Source organism: Nyctibius grandis, chromosome Z, assembly GCF_013368605.1.
Source record: "Nyctibius grandis isolate bNycGra1 chromosome Z, bNycGra1.pri, whole genome shotgun sequence".
Lineage (NCBI taxonomy): Eukaryota > Metazoa > Chordata > Aves > Nyctibiiformes > Nyctibiidae > Nyctibius > Nyctibius grandis.
This window is the reverse complement of record NC_090695.1, coordinates 99,895,264-99,919,199: the sequence shown is the minus strand read 5'-3', so window position 1 is coordinate 99,919,199 and position 23,936 is coordinate 99,895,264. Positions and strand designations below refer to the sequence as shown.

Sequence of the window (23,936 nt, the reverse complement as noted above, 5' to 3'; positions counted from 1 at the left end):
TCTTTGCAGCAGTCAAATGTTTCCATTTTCTCAGCAGACTATTCATTACAAACTCTCATCTTTCACTCACATATGCACACCTCACAAAGGTGACAATACTCTGTGATATTCTTACACATAATGTTCACGCCTCCATTTTCATCTACTTAAGTTTGCTCGTTCCTGTTGGAAACAAGAATTAAATGTCTTATCTTCCATGCAAGAAGTATACAGGTGTTTACATCTCATTGCTTGTCTCTAAGTCAATGGTTCGTAATCAGAGGGCAAACATTTTTGCTTAAATATCTGCAGTTTTTCCCTAGTGAAATTGCCTTAACAGTGGAGGTCCCACAAAAAATGTTAAAGACATAGTTTGTCAAGCAAGCTAGGCACAACATGTATGGAATATGAGAAAGGAAGAAATACTCAGGTCACAATTTTTCCCACAAAAAGACAACATGGATTCCAAAAACAAGCTGGGAAAGAAATATAAACGGTGTCACAAGATTCTTACTTCTGCTAAATTAAACCTGGGTTTGTCTGCCCTAAGACTCAAAACTTGTGCCATCAATAGCTAATGAAATCTGAATTTTATTGAAAACACAGCTTTTCTACTGCACATTTTGCTAGCTGCCTGAAGAGCCCCATAACAGGTGAAGCTCTCCTCCAGAAACTAACAGAATGCTTTAATGAGGCTATCCAGTGTGACTGGGACAGTTTGTTATCTGAATTTTGTCCAAGACTTGTAAAGAACTAGACAAGGGCTAGTTCTAAAGGTGACTCAGGGGGACTAAACAGCATGCAAACCTCAAAGAGCAAAAACCATGGCATCAATTTTGCATGTGATGCAAAAGCTTTTAGATGGTAGATAGTACTTATTCACACACAGTATTAAACTAAGCCAATGCACTGAAATATGCAGAAAACAGATGTTCTACTCAACCTTTAATGAACTAGAGGGATGTGGTATCTTAGCTTCACTTTATTAATGAAATATTTTAATGGAGCATAAACCATTGTAATACATAGCTTTAAACAAGACTAGCATTTTGATTTAAAATGGCTGATTTTAATTACCATCGGATTACATGGCTGCAAACTGATAAACTTGTTCTTATGTACCAGAGTTTGGTACTAAGGTTGTTCAGACATCACTTATTCCTTAGGAACAAAATTTTTATGGGGGAAAAAAAAGAAAAGTTGTTCCCAGGCAGAACAACAAATCTGTCTCATGGCCCGTATTTCTACATCCATCTCCCAGCTTAAAATAACTGTACTGAATCCTAACTTAGTAATGGTGACTCAATAAAGAACATTACTCTGTATTTTTAAGTTCTATTGGAATCTACACACAACATTTAACTATTGAAATTAGCTTTGTTTTATGCATCCAGATCTCACAAAGTAAAACTGTCATTACATTATTCAAAGTAAGCAGATGTATATACCACGAAACAGAACATACGTTCACAAAAACTTAAAAGATTAACTGATTACTGAAATGTGTATTTCCTTTTCACACTCTTCTTAATTCACATCATAAACATTCCAAAGATATCTTTTAAGAATAAAACACTTCTAGTTTAAAGGGCAATGCTAGACGTTCTTAAGTGTATGAAAACAAGTACATAGTTCTCCTCCTGTTCAACCTTGAGGCACTGACATACTTTGTCCTATGATTATTTGAAGTGCTCTTCTGTAGTAAGCTTCTGTAATTCATTCACCCTTAGAGCAGTCTTACATTACAGATACTAAAATATCCAAAATAATCTTCTCTTTTAGAATCTGACATCAGTTGACTACAACGGTTGAAAAACACATCCGATTAAAAAAAAAAAAAGTATCACTTCTATACTCACTTGTGAAATCAGGAGGAACACTATTCACTGCTCCAAATAGATGCCTCTAACTCTGCAAGTAATCTAGTCTTTCTCACAGGCCCTTCCTTAGAACAGATTGCTTTAATTTGCTACCCTTAGAAAAGCCCTTTTCTAAACAGCTTTAAAATTTTGGGCTTCCTTTCATTCCAAGTTGAACTTTGGAAAGAAATATCACAGTCAAGCCTGGGTGAAACCAACAATTTCTACTTTAACACTCTTGAAAGTATGTTCCTGAGAATAATTATGGGTGTCATCACTCTACCTTTCTCACTACATCTCTATCAGTTCACAAACTGCATTAACCTAACCGTGTATTCAGATGAGCAGAACAGAGAAACAGAGACACAGATAAAAGCCAAAAAAGTACCAGTATGTTGTCACCGACAGCTTAAAACGAAGGTGTCCTGGCACTACTGTTCATAACCTATTTCTACAAGAATTCGAAGTTGCTCCAAATAAAAGGCTAAATTTTAGGCAGAAGACAAAATAGGGTCAAAAAAAGACTCTTTTGCTGAATTCTGAAACAGGAATGCTTCCACACTGTAAGCATGGCCTCAGAAATGTTGGTGTTTACCTCCGTTTTTTGTTCCTGCCACTACAGACACGCTTTGGCATCTTCTATCTTCAAGAAAGTTATCTTTGACTTCTCCTGCCTTTCCCAACCATCTGCCCTGTTATGTCTTTTCTACCTTAACTTCAACCAGCTATCAACTTACAATAGTTGACTGCCATTTCTAGACACCAGTTCTCAGGATCAGATCTAAAATAAGGCCCCCACAGTTCAGCTGAAACTTCTCTCACAAATGTCTCCAACAATCTCACCTTGTAACTGAATCAAAGAAAACAGACTCCATTTTCTCTACTCACATCTATCTTCATTTTCTTAATTTACTGTCTGCTTTCCTCAAATTTTCTCCCCTTGAAACGTTGTTCTCCTTTGTTTATGGGAATTCAGTCACATTCATATTTTCCTCTCAATCCCTCCTGTAGTATATATCTTTCAACTTCAACATTCTCTTATGCCTCTGGTGAGGGGTCTCACAGGACTCCAACCTTGGTCCCTGCTCTTATCCTTCTACATCTGGGCAGTTTCACTGCAAAACACAAACTTGAAAACCACCACCTCTTTGCTGATAACTTCTCAACCTATCCATTTAATTCAAACTGTAAGCATGATGTACTAAAACAGATGTATGAATCTCACTACTGGTCTTATTTCTGGCAAGTCTTCTGCACTTCCATTATGCCACACAATATAATCACCCTGTTTGCCATTTGGGCTCCTAACCAGGGAGCAATCTTCAGCAACTGTAGGGGACAACCTTTCCAATTCAATTGCAGCAAAAATGTTTACATCTTACATCTCAGTTATTGAAACATCTCCTCTTATTTGCTTCTAACAGTTCAATCATGCCCAGCTAAAACCCTTTAAAAACATTGCTTCCTTTTTCCTCCTTTAGAATCAGCATCTATCACTCAATAATGAAAGGCCAATTTTTGTCCCAAACCAATCCATGACATAAGCTTCCATTACCCTCGTTTGTTGATTTTCAAAGAACTGCCCATGCTGCCCCAGGACTGGAAGGAGTGCTTTACAAACACCTGAAAAGGTAATTAATTGTTCTCTTTTAAATCATCCCTCAGAGACGTTTTTTGCTGTTTACATTGCTTAGGCATGGTACTCAATACTTTCACGCTGCCTAATGCATTTTTGTTGTTTACCTTCTCTTTTCTCTGTCATTTAAGTTTGTAAAGCCTCTGGGAAAAATCCACCTTTTTCTTCTGCGACAACAGCCTATAACACAAAAGATACCTGATCCATGACACGTGCTGCTATACGCTACAGTAACCAAAATAATTAATCTTCAATTTTTAAAACAGGTGACCAGCATAACTACATATTTCCTGGCTGTTTTCCTGCTTTTTTTTTTTTTGCCAGAAGTCCTTCCTTGCTTCCACCACTGCAGATGAATGTAGCTCCTCTGACATACGACCACAATATCCCCAGCTCCTCTATATATGCCTGCCTGCCATACTGTACCATTTGCTCATTCTCATCTCCACAAAGCTTCTACCCCTCTCCAAGTTCACTGAAGACCCTCTGTAGCCTTTATCTAGAAGAGACACATGTCCATTGAAATGCAAACACTAATGGGCTAGCCAGACAACTAGCAGTGAACTCCTTCCTTTGCTTTTTTCCACTGGAAGTACCACGAAACTGTAATTCTCCTCTACTACCCATCAATCTTCACAAAACTTACATAAGCTTAAAATCTTGAAGCCACCTCTATACAGTACAGTTTGCACCTACTGGTCAAATTCAAAGTTGTCAGGAGAAAAGGGAAGTACAACTAAAAAAAAAATGGTGCAGCAACAATACTAGCAGAAAACCAGTTTGTTATGTTATGCTTTAAAGATAGTCACAACGCAAAATCATAGTTCTAACTCTATGATAGCCTAAAGAATACATGCGTATATGAAAGTATATGTGCCAAAAGTTGACAAATCACTTATAGAAATCTGTTTTCAAATAAACCACTGCAGGATTCTATCGATCATTTTCACTAAGAAATTAGCATCTTTCCTTAATGTCATTGACAATACTGTAAACACCTAGGACTGAAATAAATCACTTACTCATCTCCATCTGGGCAGATTCCTGTAGTCTCATCATATTTTGTACAATAAACATCTGGACTGTAGTTAAAAGTCCCATCACGCCTTCGTATAGGTCTACGACGACGCTGATTTAGGAAATGCCAATGAAAACAGGTAAATGGTCTGTGCTGGGTACACTTGTGCTGCAAAAATAGGGGGCACTGTTCTGTCCTAAATTCCTTTAGATACCTAAAAAAATTAAACTGTGTTACAAGTTTATCTTATTGGAGGCACATTTTTACAGTATTAACAGGGCACTTGACAATTCAGTGCACATAGCCCATGAAAAATTGTACAAATGTACCTGCATACAGTTTTGGTTCCTATGCACAATTTATTGTTTAGCTGTTGAACACAAGTGACTTCATTTTTTATGACAGATGCATTACTAATAGAACACAGTGGAATACCTGGGAAATTATACTACGTTTTGTAACTAAACTAAAATCAAATAGATATATTAATTTAAAAAGCACAGTATTTAGAATATTGTCCTAAGTAACCACCAAACAGAGATTATAAATCCAACAAGTTACTTGAATGAGCACTCATATCACTTGCTACCATAGAAAATAGTCCTACATAGGCTATTTTATCTAAATACCACATCTAATTTAAACATTAATCCTTAATCACAATATTCTCAGAATGTGGACACACTATATAGAAAGCCAGAGGGTTAAAACAGGTTTATGAAGGCTATCAGGGGCTATGAGAGAACTTCAGCAAACTTATTTTAGTGACTACTACATTTGTGTTGAGCCAGTCTGGGGTCTTTGAAGGTTACTTAGGTGTTAGTAAGACAGTCCTTCATTAGCATGCAGGGCAGAGAAACTAGTTAGGAAGTCTGATACTTCTTTCCACAAGATAACAAGATCATGCCAGACTGGGCACTACTGCGGCATTTGTCAAAGGAGGTAAGACAGCACTTCTTCCTGTCTCAGTTTATGTATCTATTAGGCACTTCAGCAAGTTCATTATGTCGCTAAAGTCATGGAGTATTTGCAGAGGAAGGGGTATATGTGGGCTCTGCAGAAGAACCTTAAGAGTTCCCTGAGGTCTCTAAAATGGTGCAGGCTGTGTAACAGGCTACAGGTGAATTGAAGATATAGTGAAAGAAAAGGATTAGAGGGAAGAATAAAGAGCATCTTTTCATTCTCAGTTGCTTAAATTGGCACACTGGGGATGTGATGACACACAGTTACGAAGCATGTCTTTAAGCTTAGAGAAGAATCTCTAAACTATACAGGACTGTGGGAGAAAGGACAAAAAAAAAATAACAGAATTTTTGGACCTTAAGGGCTGTAGGACGGGCTGGAGCAGTATCTAGGTTAAAGTGGTTACATTCTTGGGGTCTTTCTGAGTGCTGGAAATGCAACATTACAGAAGTGACGATACAGGGGATGGGAGTGAAGGAATGCCACAATTAAGTGATAAATTATTCTGCATTTGTGGGAAGCACATCGTCCTACATGAGATGTGCTGTAAGTAGTGCTAGAGGGCTGCAGGGACTTTATAGACCATATCAGGAAAAAAAAATGGATAAGCTTGCAGAAAGGATGGGGAGCACAGGGGAGCCGTCTTCCACTACAGGAAAGTCTGCAAAAAATTGTCACGGAAACGTCCCAAGGACTCGAGCTGAGGCTGGCTACACAACGCTTAGGAAAAGTGGAAGGACTTCTGTCTAACCAGAGAGCGCGGTGCCGGAGTGCGAGAGCGTGCTGCGGGGCCGGGGATGCCGGACAGTGCCGGCGGGTCACAGGGCGGAACGGAGAGGCACGACCGCGGGAACGGACGCAGTGCACGGAGAACCGCCGCGCCAGTCAGCCGTGCCCGAGCCGCCTCAGAACGCGGCCTCCTCCCTGCGGCGCCCGGAGACGGAAAAGGAGTACGGCAGAGGCCGAACGGGGCCGGGGCCGGGGCCGGGGCCAGGCCCAGGCCGCCTCCTCGCAGACCTGCCGCCGGTGCGGGAGGCCGCGCGGAGCAGGCCTGGCACACGACCGGGCCCTCCGCCTCGGGTCCGGAGGCCCTCCCCGCGCGGCGCTGGGCCCAGAGCGCCTCCAGGACGCGGTACCTACGTGTAATGCGTCGGCTGCTCGGTCTGCGGGGACCCGCCGCCCCGCGGCACCGCTCTCGAAACCGACGGCATCTTCCCCGGCGGCCACAGCGCGCAGCCGCAGACCCGTCCCGCCGGCCCCGCCCCCCGCATCGCGGCCCCGCGGGCCCCGCCCCGCGAGCGCGCGCCCCGGGCGCCTGCGCGCTGTCCCGCGCGCGCCGGGCCGCCCGTCGCGCGCGGGAAGGGCCGCGCGCTGCCAGCGCAGCCCCAGACGAGCCCGCGCCGGGACGCGATGCACCCGCCAGACGCGTCCGGTCTTCCGGCGCCTCGGAGAAGGTGCGTGCTAGGAAGGGCGCGCAGAGCTGCCCCAGCGAGCAGCAGCTGACGGCCTCGTACCCCCTGCTGCAGACAAACAGTCCGCAAGTTTTCCAACACCTTAAAAGCAAGAGACTACGAGAATAGTTCTACAGATGGAGATTCTTTATTAAACACCTACCACATCACCCAAAAATAAGGCACACACGAAAGGGCAGCTCTTTATTTCCTTAAACAAAGCAGTACATAGCTGGGTTCACTGTTTTAATAGAACACGGAGAAAGCAAGCTAGTCAGAGAAACAGGCATTACACCGTAGGTCAATATAAATAAAATCCAGGATCACTCTCTTATTCGCCAGGACATCCCCATCTGTGTATCATCTCACTTGCAACATCCTACTGTAGTAAAAGTTGAATCCCAAGACAAATTAAACCTTGTGACAGTACCAAACGAACTGTACTCATTTACTACGAATCATCTGGCTAAACTTCAGGGACTCTACAGCAAAACGAAAAGCTATGGTGGTGCATGCTGTTCAGAGACTAAGCAACAGTATTAGACAAACATGATGCTAAGTCAGTTTTCTCCGTAGCTCCAGCCTGTCTTACTAGCTGCTGCCATGTTTGTTTTTTTAACTTGTTTGGGGGTTTTGTTTCACATTCTTTGTTTTGCATTTTTACATTAGAAAGCTTAAAAAAAAATTGCCTCTAACTTTGAAAGGAACTAAGTTCCATTAGTAGCTTAGATTCTTCCTCTCCAAGAAAAGTCTCCAGAGCATGCAAGTTTGAGTATCTCTGAACCTGTAGGAATAACCAGATACTACATTGTCCAATGAAACTAGGGGTTTCCTCCCCGATGCAATGCAAGCCAATCCCCTCGATTCCCTGCAAAAATCTCTTCTACCAGTAATGATCACCTAAATCAGGCATGCCTGAAAAGTTCTAGTCCAGAAAGCAAGCACTGACTATGCATTAAGGGTTGAAGAACATAATTTCTGTTATTAAGTACAATTACAAAAAAAATCAAAGAATCACATATTAATGAATCATACACTTACAGTTGTCTTGTCAGTGTAAGTTGAACATACTCTGTGACTAGCAAAATGTCAAATGAAGGTCACCTCCAGCAGCAATTTTACAGACTTACAGCTTTGATATTTTAATACACTGTGCAGCTAAGAAAAATAATCCATGGAAAACAGGTGGGTTGTATAAAGCATATCGTCAAATGCAAGCTGATTTGCAATACATCCTGTTCATCCCTCCTGTGCAACGCAGGAAGAAACTACTCCTTGCGCTACCAGTGTAAATTACTAAGGTAAGACCAGCACAGAAAGCAGCACGATATATGAAGGAATCAAGCTTGCAAGGTAAGGCTGCCGATATGCTGGAAAAACAAGTCTTCCCATTAAAGCGTCAGTACAGCTTTTAACCAGGGGAATGCCAGCAAACTTTCAGCCGGTCCGTCACTGCAGCCGCACTCCCGTCCTCACTTCTCCTTCTGCGGTTGCAAGGGAGCATTACTTTTTTGGGCCACATCCAAGGAGTCCACGATCTGACCGGAGAAAACTGCTTCCAGTCGCTCATCGATCTCCGTTTTTTCCCGGAACACACACCAGAGCAGCAGTCCGGTGCACAGCACGCTGACAGGCAGCACCGTCACCCACGGCCTCTCGTGGTCGCTCCCCATGGACCGGCTGACGCTCCACACGCGCGGGCTGGCCTTACTGGCGGAGAAGGGGATGGCTCCCCCGCGCTCCGGCTCCGCGCCCGCCGGGCCCGGCCGCCGCGCCAGCCACCGCCGGGGGCCCGGCAGGCGCAGGGAGCGCCGCGCCCTGCAAAGACACACGCGTAAGCGCCGCGGGGCGCGAGCCCAGCGCCCGGCCCCGCGCCCGCCGCCTCACCGCCAGCAGCCCAGCGCCGCGCTCATCCCGGCGCCGCGCCGCACGTCTGCTCCCCCCGCCGCCCGGAAGCGGACGCCCCCCCCCCCCCCCCCCCCCCCCCCTACAGCGGCCTGCCGGCGCCGAGGCGGGGCGGGCGCTCGCCGGCTACTGAGGGCGGCGGCGGGCCGGGGTGCGGCGGGCCGGCAGGCTCACGAGCCGGGCGGGAAGAGGCGGCAAAGCGGCTGCAGACGGCGTTCTCGGCGCCCGCCCACTCCTACAGTAACGTTTCCACAGCTCGTGTTGGAAGAGCCCACTTTATTCCATATTGCGTACAGGGAATTGCCATGCATTCCCTTAACACTGTTCTTGTACAACAATTCGGTGTTTCCGTGGCACCTTTCCGTCAGACCCTGAGCAGCTTCCATTTTACCCACCCGCTACCCAAAGATGACATCGACCTCTGAACACAGGTGGGTGGAGTGGTGCGCTCTGCACTGCTGTGGCAGAAACATTTTTCTCCTGAAGTCTGCACAGAAAACATTTTAACATGCAGATGAAATAACATGTTCTTAATATTGTACTTATTACCTTTCATACAGCATCATACAGCATTGGTTTTGAACTATTTTGTATTTACACCACCTGTTACCACGCTTGATCAAAGAAAATAACAAAGCTAGGACTGGAGACCATAATCTAAACCGATGCCCAATAACAGCCTTAGCAAAAAAGTTTTACAAATGATCTCGGAAACAAGCCAACTGTTCTCAGTCATGGCAAGCCCTCACTCCATGATGTTCCCTTTGCTTTAGGGCAGAAATTCAGAGAGTCGAAAGGCAAAAGGTAAATCATCTTAGTGCCACGATACACGTTCACCTTGCTTGACATTCTGTATGAACTTGCTGTTTACCACCCAAGTTTCTTCACACAGTGTCATTCCAAATTCCTGTATCGCCATGCAGGTGCTCGTCATCCTTTGACCCATTAAGAACAGTTGTCACTGCAGTTGCCAGTTTGTGACTTACATGTTCAACACCAGTATTTTCAGCTGTAATATTTAATTTAAGACATCAGTTATTTCTGCTTTTAAACACCAAAACATTTTTGTCACAGAATTCACTAAGTAGTTTTGAAATGTCATCTAGAGTAAACTGTGAATTCTGCTTTTGATTATACAGTTCTAATCTGCAATAATTACATGAACTACCAAACAGGCAGAAATACTGTGCAAGTTACATAATTAAGAGTTAAAACATGCACATAGAATTTTTTACAAGAATTCTAATATGAGTTTTTCCCAGAAAAGAAAGTCACCATTTAAAAAAAAAACAGAGAAGAAAGTTTCTCAAAACAAAAAGAAGAAAAAATAAAGTATGTCAGTAATTTTAAGCTAATTTAATTAGCTCAAAGGTTCATTGTTTTCTTGAGGTGCCAATTCTGAACATAAAAGGTGTACATATACCTTCAGGGAAATTAAATACTCCTTAGACAAACAGTTCATGTAATAATGGACTGGAAGGAATTGGGGTGGAACAAAATAAAAGAACAAAAAAAACCCCAAAACAACAAAACCAAAAAACAACTTGTCTGGAATTAATCCACATAAGCCTTGCTTCTTCATAGCCAACACCAATCAATCTCCTTCTAAAAACTGCATGTGATATGGTACTTACTGAACAGAAATCAGAGAGGAAAAAAAAAAAAAAGGTGACTAAGAAATGATAAAAACCAATTCAAACAGATACAGAGAACATTTCAAGTGTTCTTGAAGAAGTCAGGCATTGTGGTTGGCTATGCAGAAAGTGGAGTTACTTAAAAGATGCTTATGTGCTATGAATGCTCTAACACTGATTTCCTTTGGCACATTAAGTACTGGAGACAAACTTAAATTCCAACAGCAGTCAAAATTTTTCTATAAAGCTAAAATGTCAAGTCATCGACAGATTTTTTGGGGCAAAATAAGTCCTCTTGTGCACAAATCAAGACCTGAGTACTTATTAAAAACTGTCTACTGATTTTTACCTCCATATATGACAGATTATTTAATCCTCACTGTAACTGAAAACAACATTTGGGTATTCACATTCTGAGCAGAGAATAATGAAAAAGAACAATACCAAAAAACTCACCAGAATTTCCTTTGTATGCAATACCATGCTGACTTAATAAATCTTGAAGTTTTTTTATTTCTGTAGAAAGTTGCTTGTATTCCTAAGAAAGAAAATATATTTAAACTGGCTCTCCTGCTCTCCAAATGCATACATAAAATGGGAGTTTATAAAAAATAATGTGTCTGTGTACAGCTGTTACAGCTTTTAACTTAAAAGATCTTAAAGATAAACTGCTTATTCCAAGAACAAGGTGCAAATTTTATAAAAAGGTACATTTCTATGTTGCCAAAACAGGAGCCAGCTTTTTCCAAGCCCGAGAGTAAAAATTAGGAGTGCTTTCTCTAACTATTTTGATCTATCCTCTTAACTAGCATTTTATCATAGCACAAAATTGCATTCGTAAGTTTCACAAGACCAGCCTTATTTTATTTCGTATCATAATGCTACAGTCTGGAAATGTGTCACCTCCTCAACTCTTGGTCTAGTAACTTCATGTTCTCGCTTTCAGCAGTTTCTGTTAACTTACAGAGCCAGGGATGGCTCGGTACTTTTGAGACTCAAACCACATACCTGAAATCTTGAAGAAGACCCATTTTTTTGTTGTGTTTTGTTTTTTACATGAATCAAGAAAGAGCAAAAGATAAACTATTTAAGATTTTGTGGTTACCAAAACAGCCAACTTCATGTCAATTAAGTTATGATGAAGCCAGAAGAAGTAGTACAACTTATTAAATACTATCAAAAAAATAGGTTAATATTCCAGCTCCTAACAGTACCACATCAAAATGGTGATCTTTATGTAAGTATATTCATCTTAACCACAGTTTATTTGGTTATGTTCAGGAACTACTATGTGGTGTTTTGTCTTTGCTACATTTTCAAATAAAATGACAACAGCAGCTTCTTCTCTGCATTATCATGAATGAATTCCCTTCCATGCTCTTTTTTTGATGTTTAGTTTGCACTCTTTTAGGCTGAGCACACCTTCTACCTCTATTTTCTCCATTTCAATTCTGTTGCAGAAGGACTGTTCACACACATGAAAGTCAGTCAGAAATGGACACAGCATAGATCATTCTGCCTTTTGCTTGTGTAACAGCCAATGCATTCTGACCCAAGTCTGGGTAATTATCCACAGAGAGAAGTGTCAACATTCCCAAAGCTGGTTCCACATTTATTTGCACTAGTAATTCCTTCCTATTTCCAGACTCATATTCCCCAGAAAGAGTACTTACAAGGTGTTCATAACCCAAGCACCTACACTAATTCCTACATACGCTCCCATCTGCTTATCGGGCATTCAGTTGTGCTGGTTTGTTTCTGACTTAAGGGCTAGAATAAAGATATCAAACGACTCTGTATGCAGACTGTTACATATTGAAGCCAGGAAAGATAATCCTATGAACAGATTTCAGATTAATCCAAAGAGTATTTACATAATGCTATCACACTGATACTGTCATGCGGTAAAAAGGTAGAAATGTAATTCCACATTGTAAATATTACGCTCTGTACCTTACTGCACTTCTCCACTGTTTCAAATTCCAGACTTATTTTCTTATTCTGATTCTCAACTTCCTTTTCTTCTGTTGCCTTTAGAAGTCCTGCTTCCTCAAAAATCTCTCTCAGTATTTTTTTGTATCCCTAAAAAAGAAAGTTTCCAAAAGACAATAGATCAATCCACCCGACTCTCACTTCTGCTTGTAATTTGCACTGGCCATTCCAATTCCTCAGGCTTCACTGTAGAAAAACATTACAATTACCAGCTGATATAGCAGTTACAGAGCACAAAAATTACTATTGGCCAACTGCAGAATAAATGCATCCATTTCAAAAGGAGAAACTGCAGAAGCCAGGTTTGGCTATTTGACAGTAATTGTTCTTTACCAAATAGAGTTGGAAGAAATTAACAGACCTGGTCAGTTATTAGTTCATCATACAGAAGCTGCTCTGCTTCGTCCCACTTCCTTTGTAGTGCTTCAGTCAAGGTTGGATAAACTGGAAAATGGAAGTCAAACCATTTAAAAACCAACAGCACTGTCCTGCATTAGTGAAATGCTCCTCTAGTAGCATGCAAGCGTATTTGTTTTAAGAACTCAATGTTTCCATACAGTACACAGTCTCTACTGCTTTCAAGAGTTGGGGTTAAACTTAAATTCCACTTCACACATTTAAAGTTTCTGGAGAATGCCACCAACCATAAAGGCTGGAAGGCCTCGTGTTTCTTTGCTGAACCTAATTCTAACTGAGCTTTCCCTTTTTATATTTTAAGTAAATGAGCAGGTACTACAGGGCTGATTTCTACGACCGGTCCAAGAGAAAAGCAAAAAAATCACTCACCGGGTCTATACTAGCAGTGACAATTTATTTGAGAAATACCTCTGTGTTATAATGATTGGGATTTAAAATACACTTTGTATTTATGTTACATTTAATACTCATTTAGATCAAGTTACAAACGCAAAGAACCTATACATTTACACTCTGAGGTTGGCATAATATGCCAGCTGCTTCACACACAAATGATTTTCTAAATCTTACCTAAAAGAGAGTGGGGATGGCACACAAGAGGAGTCTCAAATGTCAGAGAGTAAACACAAGTACTTGGCTCAGACACATAAGCCAATTTATTGCTCTTTCCACATACAAGATGAACCTAAACATCAATAAAAAGAAAGATGAGCGAAACACCTCCACATTAAACAGGACCAGCACTGATGATGAATTTGCTGTCTTCCAATGCTAACACATGCATTTCTGTACATACTGTCATGTCAAATCTTCCAGTGCTGTCACCCATACAAAAAGTATCATAGCAAACACATCTTCAAATTATTTTATCAAATGTGAAAATTGCTTCCTCTAATTGAAAATGATCCTCCCACCTATCATTCTTCCTTGGACTCCCAAGCACCATATTTCCAGCAAGAATGAGAGTAAAAAGGAGGGTGAATAGGACACCCTTTAGAACCTCATCTGACATAAGCATAATTCACTTAAATTTTAGTTCTGACCAATGTGCTAAATACAGATAACAATACACATCTAGCCTGTACATATTTGTTTTCATCTTTAAACTTGCAGCACCAGTATTTTCTGTCTGTTCAAAACTAAATGCCAGTGAAAGATGTGAATCACAATACCAAAGGTCATATAAGAATAGTAATTTTTTCTGCAGCCCCTATGGGAGATAAAGATGTTAACAAGGCACGTCCATTACAGTACAGAGTATTTTCACCTTGGCCAAGATATTTTGTCCCTTATCCCGTCTTCACATTAGTTATTATTCCAACTATATATCCCTCTCTCTTTAAGTATTGTATCGTCACCCATCATTGTAATAGTTAAGTATCTTCTACATGAAAAGCAGCCTGTTGTGAACTATATGGTATCTTTAACCCTTCTTCACAATAGTGATCTGCGTCACCAGGGAATAAGAGGTTGAATTCATTATATCTGTAAGGCTGCACAACATACTGAAATGGGAGGTGGGAAAAAAAATATAACATTAATGAATAAAAGGATAAAGGACGTGTGTAAATCACGTGCCACACATTGGGCAAGTCTCAGACACCCTTCCTTACCCTTCTAGTTGAATAGTTACTTGGCACAGAGACTGAATGTGAAAAGGAAGATTTTAATCACTCAACAAAATAAGAATTTTTACTTTTTCTTTAAAATGTACTCACACCCAAATATGTTTCTCTTTGAGTTGGTTCCTATGCCACTTCCATATGATTCCTTCCTTAGTTCTCCTTGCATGCCCTCTGCTCTTGTTTTAACACCTTACTTAGCTTCTCAGCACGCTGTTGTTAACTGCCTAATTCTCTTCCCTCCTTTTCCCTGGATGGTCTTAGCACAATTGGCTGGCATCTTGAATTCAACAAACAGCTCTTTTCCTTTATTTTTCCTGACTCAAATTACAAAGCACTGTATGTTTCTACAGTAGTGATAAAATCAGAATATTCCACTCTTATCAAGGAAGAAAAGAGTTAAAGTAACCAATGAGAATACGCAAGTAAACTTCCTCAAAATTTTATCCTGATTTTAGCTTCCTCCTCCATCCATTCACCTAGCTGCTACAGGAATTCATCTTTGTTTTATATCACTTTTATATCTTAAATGATGACTTCTTCAAGGTAGGAATGTTTCAGTCTGTAGAGTGTCATGAGTGTGTGTAGAGAGTCATGCTGTCTGAACTAGCATAGTCTAGGTTGTTATACCTTTGTCTGTCTGCTCTTAGTTTCACATGAGTCTCCTTCCCTCATCCACATTCCAACAAATGTGTTGTTGTCAATTTCCCACTCATGCCAGATTCTGAAAAAAAGTGGAGATAATTTTAAGTTATGGGAAGAAAAAGGTGAACACTCAGAAAGAAAAACAGGAATACCCTTACACCATGTTCAGTTTAACTGTATATACTTCATTTTTGTTGTCTTAGTATTTCCATTTCTTACAGCCAAGACCTTATAAACAGTGTAGTTTATTATCTAGGCTGCTATATAGGACACATCAACATTACTTCGAGGGCACAGTTTTGGATCAGCTTTCAGTTTGCAAACCATTTGCACTTACAAATCTGTGTTTATATCCAATAAAATACAGCTTACAGATCACAGAATCACAGAACGGTTAAGGGTTGGAAGGGACCTCTGGAGATCATCTAGTCCAACCCCCTGCCAAAGCAGGGTCACCCAGAGCATGTTGCACAGGGTCACGTCCAGGCGGGTTTTGAATGTCTCCAGAGAAGGAGACTCCACAACCTCCCTGGGCAGCCTGTGCCAGGGCTCTGGCACCCTCAAAGTAAAGAAGTTCCTCCTCATATTCAGATGGAACTTCCCATGTTTCAGCTTGTGCCCATTGCCCCTTGTCCTGTCACTGGGCACCACTGAGAAGAGTCTGGCCCCTTCCTCTTGACACCCACCCCTAAGGTATCAATCCCACAACAAATTCCATGAGAGCACCTACAAAAACTACTCTCTACTTCTGCTAGTCCTAAAGCCAATGATACTCTCAGTATCTTGATGTACCCTCTTCCTCTTATATTGGCTCGCTAACTATTGTGTGCATAGGAAGAAGAGAGACATGTATATACAAAATATTTAGAAAGGTTGTAATTTTGAAGCAGTGCTCTGGTTTATAATTAAATTTATTGTAGGTTTTATAATTTGAATACTTTGGGATAGGTTTTGGGTCTACATTGAGTCTTTTATTGCCTTCTATTAAATATGTTTAACACAACCACTAGGCTTAAAGCACTCATTTCATTTTGTAAGGTTATACTCAAAGTGAAAACAGTTAACAGACATGAAATCTTTGCTAATATAAGCTGTAGTTACACATTATTGAATTTCTCACATGAACATATCACATCTGAAGTTGGCACTGGTTATTAACCAGCCTCCAGCTAAAATAGGTTAGTATTTATCAACAAAAAAAAAAATCTGATTTTTTTCAAGACAGAGTATTTTTATGCATAACGCCTTGGGAACTACAATGACCTAGTCTGACCAACAAAAGAATCTTATTTTAAAACTGCCTCCTTTTTGACAATCTATAAAATGGTTTGCTAACAACACAGGTAAAACGTAAAGGTCTAAAAGCCTCACCCTAAAATCCCACTATAGGCATTCCATCGAAAAGTCTGCTCATGCTGAGTGACATTATGGAAAGGACAAAACTCATACTTGTACCTTAAAAGAAAAAAAAAAAAAAGAAAATAAGAAATGTATCAGACTGAAATAAAAACCAAGGCTTTTCCTAACAAATATATAGAATCAAACATCCAAATCCATTACTCACGTGGATTCCACAAAACTGAAACACTTGCCAGCAAGCCTAAAGAGGTGTGCAGGGCCTAAAAACACCACAAAATGACATCAAGGAAGAGTAATGTTTTGGTTAAATTTAAGCAAGTTACTGTGGTGACAAAACTGCAAGGAGTATGTGACAAATTTAGTTTTCTGCTGTACATAAGGGAATTTGTATCTTCCACATGGATTACTGTAAGTTCCCACTAGTGTTATATTGGTTTGCATCACGATCTTTAACATTTTTCATCTTCAATACTCAGTGCAATGGATAAGCCTCTTTTTACAACAGAAATGAGAAACCTGTATATAAAGAAATATTTGGAGGCCAGATCCATAGAAGGAATCATCAGTGCAGATCTTGCCAAAATCTAACACTGAAATCACTAGAACAAATGCTTGGCAGCTCTCTGTCCCCAAAGTCAGCCAAACTGCTCAAGTTTATAATAGCAGAGCCCATTTGCTCAGAATGTCGACAGTGCAGCCTATTTAAGTTTTACTGAGATTCTCGAACTAGATATTCCTTTTCACAGTTTGCCTTCATGGCCTGATCCAGTTACTATTCAACAAGATAAACCTTTTACTGTCAGACAGGTCAGCAGTTACAATTCTACTCCTGTAGAATTGACCATTCCAGCCTTGCTGTCAAAGGAATCCAAGACAGGTAACTTGTCATTCAAAAAAGGGCCAAAAGTTCTGAACTATGCTACAGGGGTATTTCAGTGCCCCCTGTTTAAGGTAATTTTGTATGGAATGATTGTGAGGAAAGAAGAAGAAAAGAGATGACAAAGCAAATAAATTAAAACCCCACCCTGGATTCTAATTCCCCAATGCCAGGATTGCCTATGTACTCTTTCCAAAGATCGAGCCAAGCAATCCCAGAAACAACCATCAGACCATCAGAATCATGCCCTCTGGAATGCCCTAACCACAGAGATACAGGCAGGTTCTCTTTCCCATGTGATTTTTCTGACTGTATGATCTTGCATTTCATTCTACAGATCATCACAGGCTTGTCCAAAGGGTTTGCTCCTCTACTACATGCAATCTGTGATCAGGATGCTCTCCCCACAGAGGAAGAAAACCCCATTTGAATGTCCCTGAGGAATGCATTAAACTCATGCCTCCATTTCCTGGGCAGATGCTCTGAAAGAGAAATTATAGGAACTATTACCCCAACTGTCTTGTAAAAGAAAAGAACAAGTAAGGTTTCCATGCTAAAGAAATAACTGTGCAAGACAGGGTTCCATGCCCTACATTCTAGTCCCATAGACACTCCCAATTTTTGGCTACACGTAAGTTCCCACATCCAGGAAAGAAGGATTTCTAGCGTACTGTCCTTTTAACTTTTTTCCTGCGATTTTTGGCATCTTTCCATTCAGCATTCTAACTATTACTGATCCCATTTCTAATTATTTCACTTTTCACATGCAGTACATGCAGAATTTATACATTTGATTTGGGTTTATAAAACATGACAGAAAACATTATGCATAATCACATTCAATGTCACCATACCAAAATACCTTTATTGAACCTGAACAAAGTTTAAGTCTGTGCCTAAGTTTAGCAGAGAGACACGAGTTACTTCCTTTTGCTTACTCTTTGCATTCACTGTTTATTTTATGTACTCTCTCCTCCATATATGGTCTAGAATTCTTTTAGATTCCTGTTTATTTGCTTAAAGTGGTGGATTTACATTGCACCACCCAGGCATTGTGTATGAAACTGAGCCTCTGTGACTTGTTCCAAGACTACTCTTATGACTTTTTTTAAAACAATTTTTGAGTATTAAGTACTATCAAATGACGGGATGACTTTTATATGACAGTCTCAAGGATGTCTTTCTTTTTCAAGAAGAAAAAAAGGTCTTTAGTAAAGATCGGAAGGATTTGTGACTGGCTCAAAACCAAAGAATAAAACATATGGATAGCACTGTGACAAAAGCAGTCCAAACAGCACTGGGGCATGGAACACAAAGAGGTTAATCTAGGTTTTAATCCTGCAGAAGCACAATAAAATATATTTGCCCATGCTTATTTTCCATGACGCTCATAAAATGACAAGTAAAATTAGTCTTTGTCAGCATAAAGTCAAGGTAGACTATTCTGCAAGTGACTATCACTAAATGATGAAAACTGTACAGAAAAGGTAACGCATATACCTGATACTGCAGACGGGGACATCTTTGGCTGCAGCCTATTTGTTTGAGGCAAGAACGGGTTATTCAGCCTTTCAAAAGAAGAAAAGTTAAACGTTTACGACCGAGTTACGCATCTGGCTGTGGTTATACCCCCGCCTCCCCGCGCATCCCAGCGCCCACAGCCCCGCCCGCGGGCCCACCAGCGCACTCGGCGGAGCCGCCCCGGCCCGGCCGGGCCCGCCGCTCCCCGGAGGCAGCGACGGCCCGGAGCAGCGGAGCGGCAGATGAGCCCGAGCCCGCTGAGGCCGGCTGGGCCGCGGCGAGCGGGCGGCCACGTACCCGAACGTGTTCGGCTCCTCCACGATCTTCATCTTCCCCGCCGAGGCGAAGAGACCTGCCGAGCAGAGAGCAGTTGGCTGCGGCGGGCGGGCCGACGCCCCGGCCCGCCGCCCCGGCCCGCCGCTCGCCCCCGCCTGCCCCCGCGCTCACCCAGCGCCGCGCCCAGCGCCGCCAGCAGCAGCCGCGCGGCCGCCATCGCCGCTTCCGCTGGAGGCGGAAGGGCGCGGGGCCACGGCACGGCTGCTCCGCCCAGCGCGGGGCCATGGAGCGCGGCCGGCGCGCTGCGGCGCGGAGGGGCGGCCGGCGCGGCGCCCGCGGCCTCGACACCTTCGCGGCGGAAGCGGAGGCAGCGCTGAGAGGTGCGTGAGCGGGAGGCGGCGCGGCCTGTGCTGGGACGGGCGGGACGGCGGGTGCTGCCCTGGACGCTGCCGCGGCGCCAGGCCAGGCCGGGCGGCCGCTGGGCACTAACGCGCGCCTGCTGTTTTCAGCTTGCCTGGAGGGCGAGGGGGCCGCGGCGGGGGGCGCCCCGGAGGCGAAGTTCCCGTGCCCTCTCGCCATGTGGGAGCTCGGGCACTGCGATCCCAAGAAGTGCACCGGGAGGAAGCTGGCCCGAAAAGGGCTGCTCCGAACGCTGCGCCTCCGCCAGAGGTTCCCGGGCCTCGTCCTCAGTCCTCTGGCTACTGAGTGTGTCTCTCCAGCTGACAGGTGAGTCCCCGGTGGGGCCCACGCCCGGGTGACGCGGAGGCCCAGGCTGTGAGGAAGAGCTCTCGGTTCAAATGCTGTAGTGACCTTTCTGTTACATTACACTGATGCATGAACATGAGAAATAGAGACATTTTATTAAATCAGGTTAACATTTCTACACAGCTGGTATTGGGTGAAAAAAGCATCTGTAGATCCCAACGAGAAAGCAAAACATGGTTTGTAGGTTAATTTCTTCAGAATCACAGGCCTGTACCTACTTTATCTTTTATGATTCCATAATCAAGTTCTTTGGCTAGGGAATGCAATACATTAACTAGAAAACTTACTTGGAGGAAAAGTTGAGAATTTTCTTCAAATGTGTGTGCAGAATTTTTATAAAGATGTTATTTACTCAGAGAAAAGATTAGTCTTCAGAAGCTAGTGGAGAACCTAAATCTGAACTTTGATGTACTTTTAAGAATGTGAACATTACTATTAACCAAACTCTGCTGTCACATTTTTAAACCTATAATTTTGCATTTTCAATTTGTGACGTATGGATAAATCTTTTTTGCCACAGGCATGTTTGGAGGAAAAGCGTGTTATTTTTCTTTTTCACTGCGTCTGTATTTTAGCTCATTGTAAAATGTATGATTTTTGATTGACAAGGGGGGTTGTATGCAAATTTGTTGCCAATCTCATTTTAACTTATTTTATCAGTATAATGATTACAATTTGTGAAATACAGTGATGTTTCTTTTTTCAGGCATATCATTGCTCAGAGTGGAATTGCAGTCATAGATTGCTCATGGGCCAAATTAGAAGAAACTCCCTTTAAGAGAATGAGAGGAAGTCATCTACGGCTGCTGCCTTACTTAGTAGCTGCAAATCCTGTAAACTATGGTCGGCCATGCAAGCTGTCCTGCGTGGAAGCTTTCGCTGCAGCTTTTTGCATTGTTGGTAGGCTGTAACGTGTCTGATGTGGAATATGTTACCAGCAGTTCTTACATCCTTAATAGATCAGAAGAGATGATCTGCGATAGGATAAGCTGTAATGCTGTCCCACTGGTCATCACTTTGTTGAGTTTGGAATCAGATTGTCTACCTTTCTTCCAAGTACTTGAATCTGGTAGCATCAGGGTAGCTGTGGAGTGTTCACGTCAGGTACTAAACAGGACACATAAACTGATGATCCTGGTTTTGTCAGGATGGCACTTAACGTTAGAAAAACTGTTACAAAAAGCCGAAGACAGAGTGTGAATCCTTAGGCACCTTTGTCTTAATGAGTGGTAACAGCTGTCTGTTAAGAGGGTGGGTTCTGGTTAAGAACAAAAGAAATTGCCCCCTCTTGTAATGTTTTGTAAACCCATCACAATACTTCCTTGAAAATGGGAGAGAGATGCTCTACTGTACTGCAGACAAATCTTACCTTCTGAAAATACTGTATGTACAACTGCTGTCTTACTGAAGGACTGTGGGAGCTACAGCTTGAATCATTCATTACCTGTACAAAATATTTTTATATAACACTCAAAGACTATGAACTTCTTTTGGATTCAGTTAGTTATTTCAAGTGAAACTGAAATTTGAAAAGATTTTTAATCTTTTTAAAAGTCTGCATCCTTGAACTCTGGAAAAATGCTGGCAGACATCTCACTATTGTAGTGATGCATAAGTGTGTACTGAACTTAGAAACCTGTAAGCTGAGTGAAATCTCACACTGAACAAGAAAAACTATCTTTTTTTTTTTCTGCTTTAGGATTCCCAGACCTAGCTACCATTCTTCTGAGGAAATTTAAATGGGGTAAGGCATTTATTGACTTGAACAAAAATCTCTTGGAAAAATATGCAGCTTGTCATTGCCAGGAAGAAGTGCTGAGAGTAGAAAAGGACTTTTTATCCAGTGTCCAAGAAACAAAAGAAGAAGAAATAGGTAAGGAAAAAAAACAGACACACCACACACCCTGTTTTCCCAACTAGTTTCCTTACAATCTTTTCCTTTTAATCTCATGAAAATATTGGCAAGGTAGCAGATAAGAGCTTTGTTGAGATGTGTTGTTCTGTCCTTATACTGTGTATTGTTCTTCTAAGCAAGTCTGCCTGTTTTTTTCAACTCAAAAAGATGAAAATGACTAAAGCAATTTAATGCATATAGTAGTATACTCACAGCTGAACTGTGGAGCATCTACCCTGATTAAATAAAGGAGAGCGGAGAACTAAGGAGTAAAAAGAAAATATGATGCTTCCTCATTTTATCTACAGATGTTAAAAGCAGAGTATGAGTAAAAAGACTAGTAATTCAGGAGGACTATAAGAGAAATATAAGCATACAGTCTGACAGCAAGTCAGTTGTACATAAATCTAAAACCTTTAATGGACATGTTTATATAGTCCCTAATCAAGATATTTAAAATCAGATCTATAAAGATAATGAAAATAATAGCTTATAATAAGTACAGTAGTTTGTTCCCAAAAATCTTTCAGTAACTTAATGGTACGCCAGTATTTCAGGCTGTATCCACAGGTGAGAGCTTGATCTCAATTCTAGAGAGCACAAAAAAAAGCCGAATCAAACAATGAATAACACATGAAGAGAGATGCTCCTAATTATTGTCTTGCTTTCACAGTGGTTAAGTCCCATAAAAACAGGCCAGGGAATCAGCCTGTAAGGAGACGGTAGACAGCCTTGACTTTCTCTGAACTTTGATCTCTTTGCCATGACATGCTAGGCTGAATGAAATATCCTGTTGTCTCCTGGAAGCCTAACTCCTGTCACATCATAGTGAAGACAGTTCTTAAGGGGTAACACTACGATGCCAAATAAAGCACACTTCCACCCATAGTCCTGTGCATTTTCTGGATGGACTGCAGTACCAAAGCTATCATGCCTTGTTTGACTTTTCTGAGGTAACAATTCTCACCAGCTGTGTAAGCCAAAGTAAATCTAGCCCTACCCTTACTCAGCAAGATCTAAACCTGGACAGCTATACTTCACTTGTCAGTAGACATGAGCCAACTAGACAGCCCTTTTAGAACTAAACCATTCACAGAACATCCATGTTTTCTTACCAAAAGCCTTAGAAACCTTTGTGTAGAGTCTGACTACCCCTACAGAGCTGAGGGGGGCACAAAGGGCATGGAAAAGAGTGAACAGACTAGAATCAGTGGGGCAGGACTGGGCAGTTGTTTCTCACCTCCCCTGGTTTCTGACCAAACTATGGTAGACTTACCAGAAAGCTGAACCAGACTTCCTATGACTTCCCCTCCCTGCCAATAATCTTCTCTTAAAATGAAAATGAAGGCAGACCATTAAAATACACCTTCTTCATGGATGTGTGCATTTTTTTTTCCTTGTTTTTCCAGATCCATTTGATGTTGACTCAGGAAAAGAATTTTCTAATCCCAACAGACCAATCAATTCCCCAGGGTAATGAAATTTAATTTAAATACTATTTTTCATATTAGAAGTTGTTTTACTTTTATAATCCTGAAAAATGTTTCCAGACTAGCACAACAGAATGAAGAATCTGAGGAGGACAGCGTGAGCACTCCAGACGATGCCACTGAAAGCAGTGACAAAAGCAGTCCAGAAGATGATGGTACTGTGAAGTTGCTGCAACAACAGCCAATAAATCAACTATTTGAGAAGTAAAAAAAAACCACCCACCAAAACTCCAAAATACCAAACCAAAAACCCCAACAAACAAACCACCCCCCCCAACAATCCCAAAGAGTTGTAACATCTTGTATAAAGAAATTTTCTTGTGAACAGTTGACAGTGTGGCTTGTTCACCTGTAACTTGATGCTTAGCAAATGCCTTCCTTTAGGTGCACTCAGACTACATGTGGGTTTATAGGTCTGTTTACACACATAAAGGCTTTAGTTTAATTTTTAGATAATTGTTTATAGAATGCTAATCATTATGTAAAGAGCCTGAAGCTTAGTTAAGAGTTAAAAAAAATTGTATTTTAATCACTGTGTCTGGGAAGTGGTTTTAGGGATTATTTTTTACCTAATAGAACATTAAGTAAACCCTTCTAACTTCTAGACAATGTTTCAGCTGGAAAATGTGACTA

At 41.6% G+C, this 23,936-nt stretch overlaps 3 protein-coding genes across 8 annotated transcripts in view; 1 reads left to right on the top strand and 2 right to left on the bottom strand.

Moving 5' to 3' along the window:
• Positions 1 to 6,671, bottom strand: part of UNKL (unk like zinc finger) — a 58,150-nt gene extending 51,479 nt beyond the window's left edge. For 5 of the 6 annotated variants that reach the window (XM_068422588.1, XM_068422589.1, XM_068422592.1 and 2 more), the window contains exons 1-2: positions 6,596 to 6,667; positions 4,497 to 4,706 (exon numbers count right to left, since the gene is read on the bottom strand). In XM_068422588.1, coding sequence (XP_068278689.1) covers positions 4,497 to 4,706; positions 6,596 to 6,666 — 281 coding nt within the window. In that variant the 5' untranslated portion in view covers position 6,667. Of the gene's footprint in view, positions 1 to 4,496; positions 4,707 to 6,595 lie in introns of all 6 variants that reach the window. The other variant, XM_068422590.1, reaches the window with a different exon arrangement.
• Positions 6,672 to 9,067: 2,396 nt separating this feature from the next.
• On the bottom strand, positions 9,068 to 19,394 carry GNPTG (N-acetylglucosamine-1-phosphate transferase subunit gamma). The gene is made up of 11 exons (XM_068423149.1): positions 19,326 to 19,394; positions 19,176 to 19,230; positions 18,858 to 18,925; positions 16,686 to 16,740; positions 16,493 to 16,576; positions 15,107 to 15,200; positions 13,425 to 13,539; positions 12,799 to 12,881; positions 12,399 to 12,527; positions 10,902 to 10,983; positions 9,068 to 9,820 (listed from the first exon to the last, which is right to left on the bottom strand). Exons 1-11 carry the CDS (start codon positions 19,369 to 19,371, stop codon positions 9,696 to 9,698), a joined length of 936 nt encoding a protein of 311 aa, XP_068279250.1. The 5' UTR covers positions 19,372 to 19,394; the 3' UTR covers positions 9,068 to 9,695.
• Positions 19,395 to 19,437: 43 nt separating this feature from the next.
• On the top strand, positions 19,438 to 23,628 carry TSR3 (TSR3 ribosome maturation factor). Its single transcript, XM_068423144.1, has 6 exons — positions 19,438 to 19,534; positions 19,664 to 19,880; positions 20,626 to 20,819; positions 21,619 to 21,792; positions 23,223 to 23,286; positions 23,364 to 23,628. Exons 1-6 carry the CDS (start codon positions 19,438 to 19,440, stop codon positions 23,509 to 23,511), a joined length of 894 nt encoding a protein of 297 aa, XP_068279245.1. The 3' UTR covers positions 23,512 to 23,628.
• The last annotated feature ends 308 nt before the right edge of the window (positions 23,629 to 23,936 follow it).

What these genes read in the sequence shown, in the direction of transcription:
- GNPTG (XM_068423149.1), bottom strand. Translation starts at nt 19,371, where the DNA reads ATGGCGGCCGCGCGGCTGCTGCTGGCGGCGCTGGGCGCGGCGCTGG. An exon ending in CCATCCCCACTCTCTTTTAG is followed by an intron (nt 12,882 to 13,424) that starts GTAAGATTTAGA and finishes TCCATTTTCCAG; the next exon opens with TTTATCCAACCTTGACTGAA. An exon ending in ATGAACTAATAACTGACCAG is followed by an intron (nt 12,528 to 12,798) that starts GTCTGTTAATTT and finishes TTTCTTTTTTAG; the next exon opens with GGATACAAAAAAATACTGAG.
- TSR3 (XM_068423144.1), top strand. Translation starts at nt 19,438, where the DNA reads ATGGAGCGCGGCCGGCGCGCTGCGGCGCGGAGGGGCGGCCGGCGCGGC. An exon ending in AGCGGAGGCAGCGCTGAGAG is followed by an intron (nt 19,535 to 19,663) that starts GTGCGTGAGCGG and finishes TGCTGTTTTCAG; the next exon opens with CTTGCCTGGAGGGCGAGGGG. An exon ending in AACAAAAGAAGAAGAAATAG is followed by an intron (nt 21,793 to 23,222) that starts GTAAGGAAAAAA and finishes TTGTTTTTCCAG; the next exon opens with ATCCATTTGATGTTGACTCA.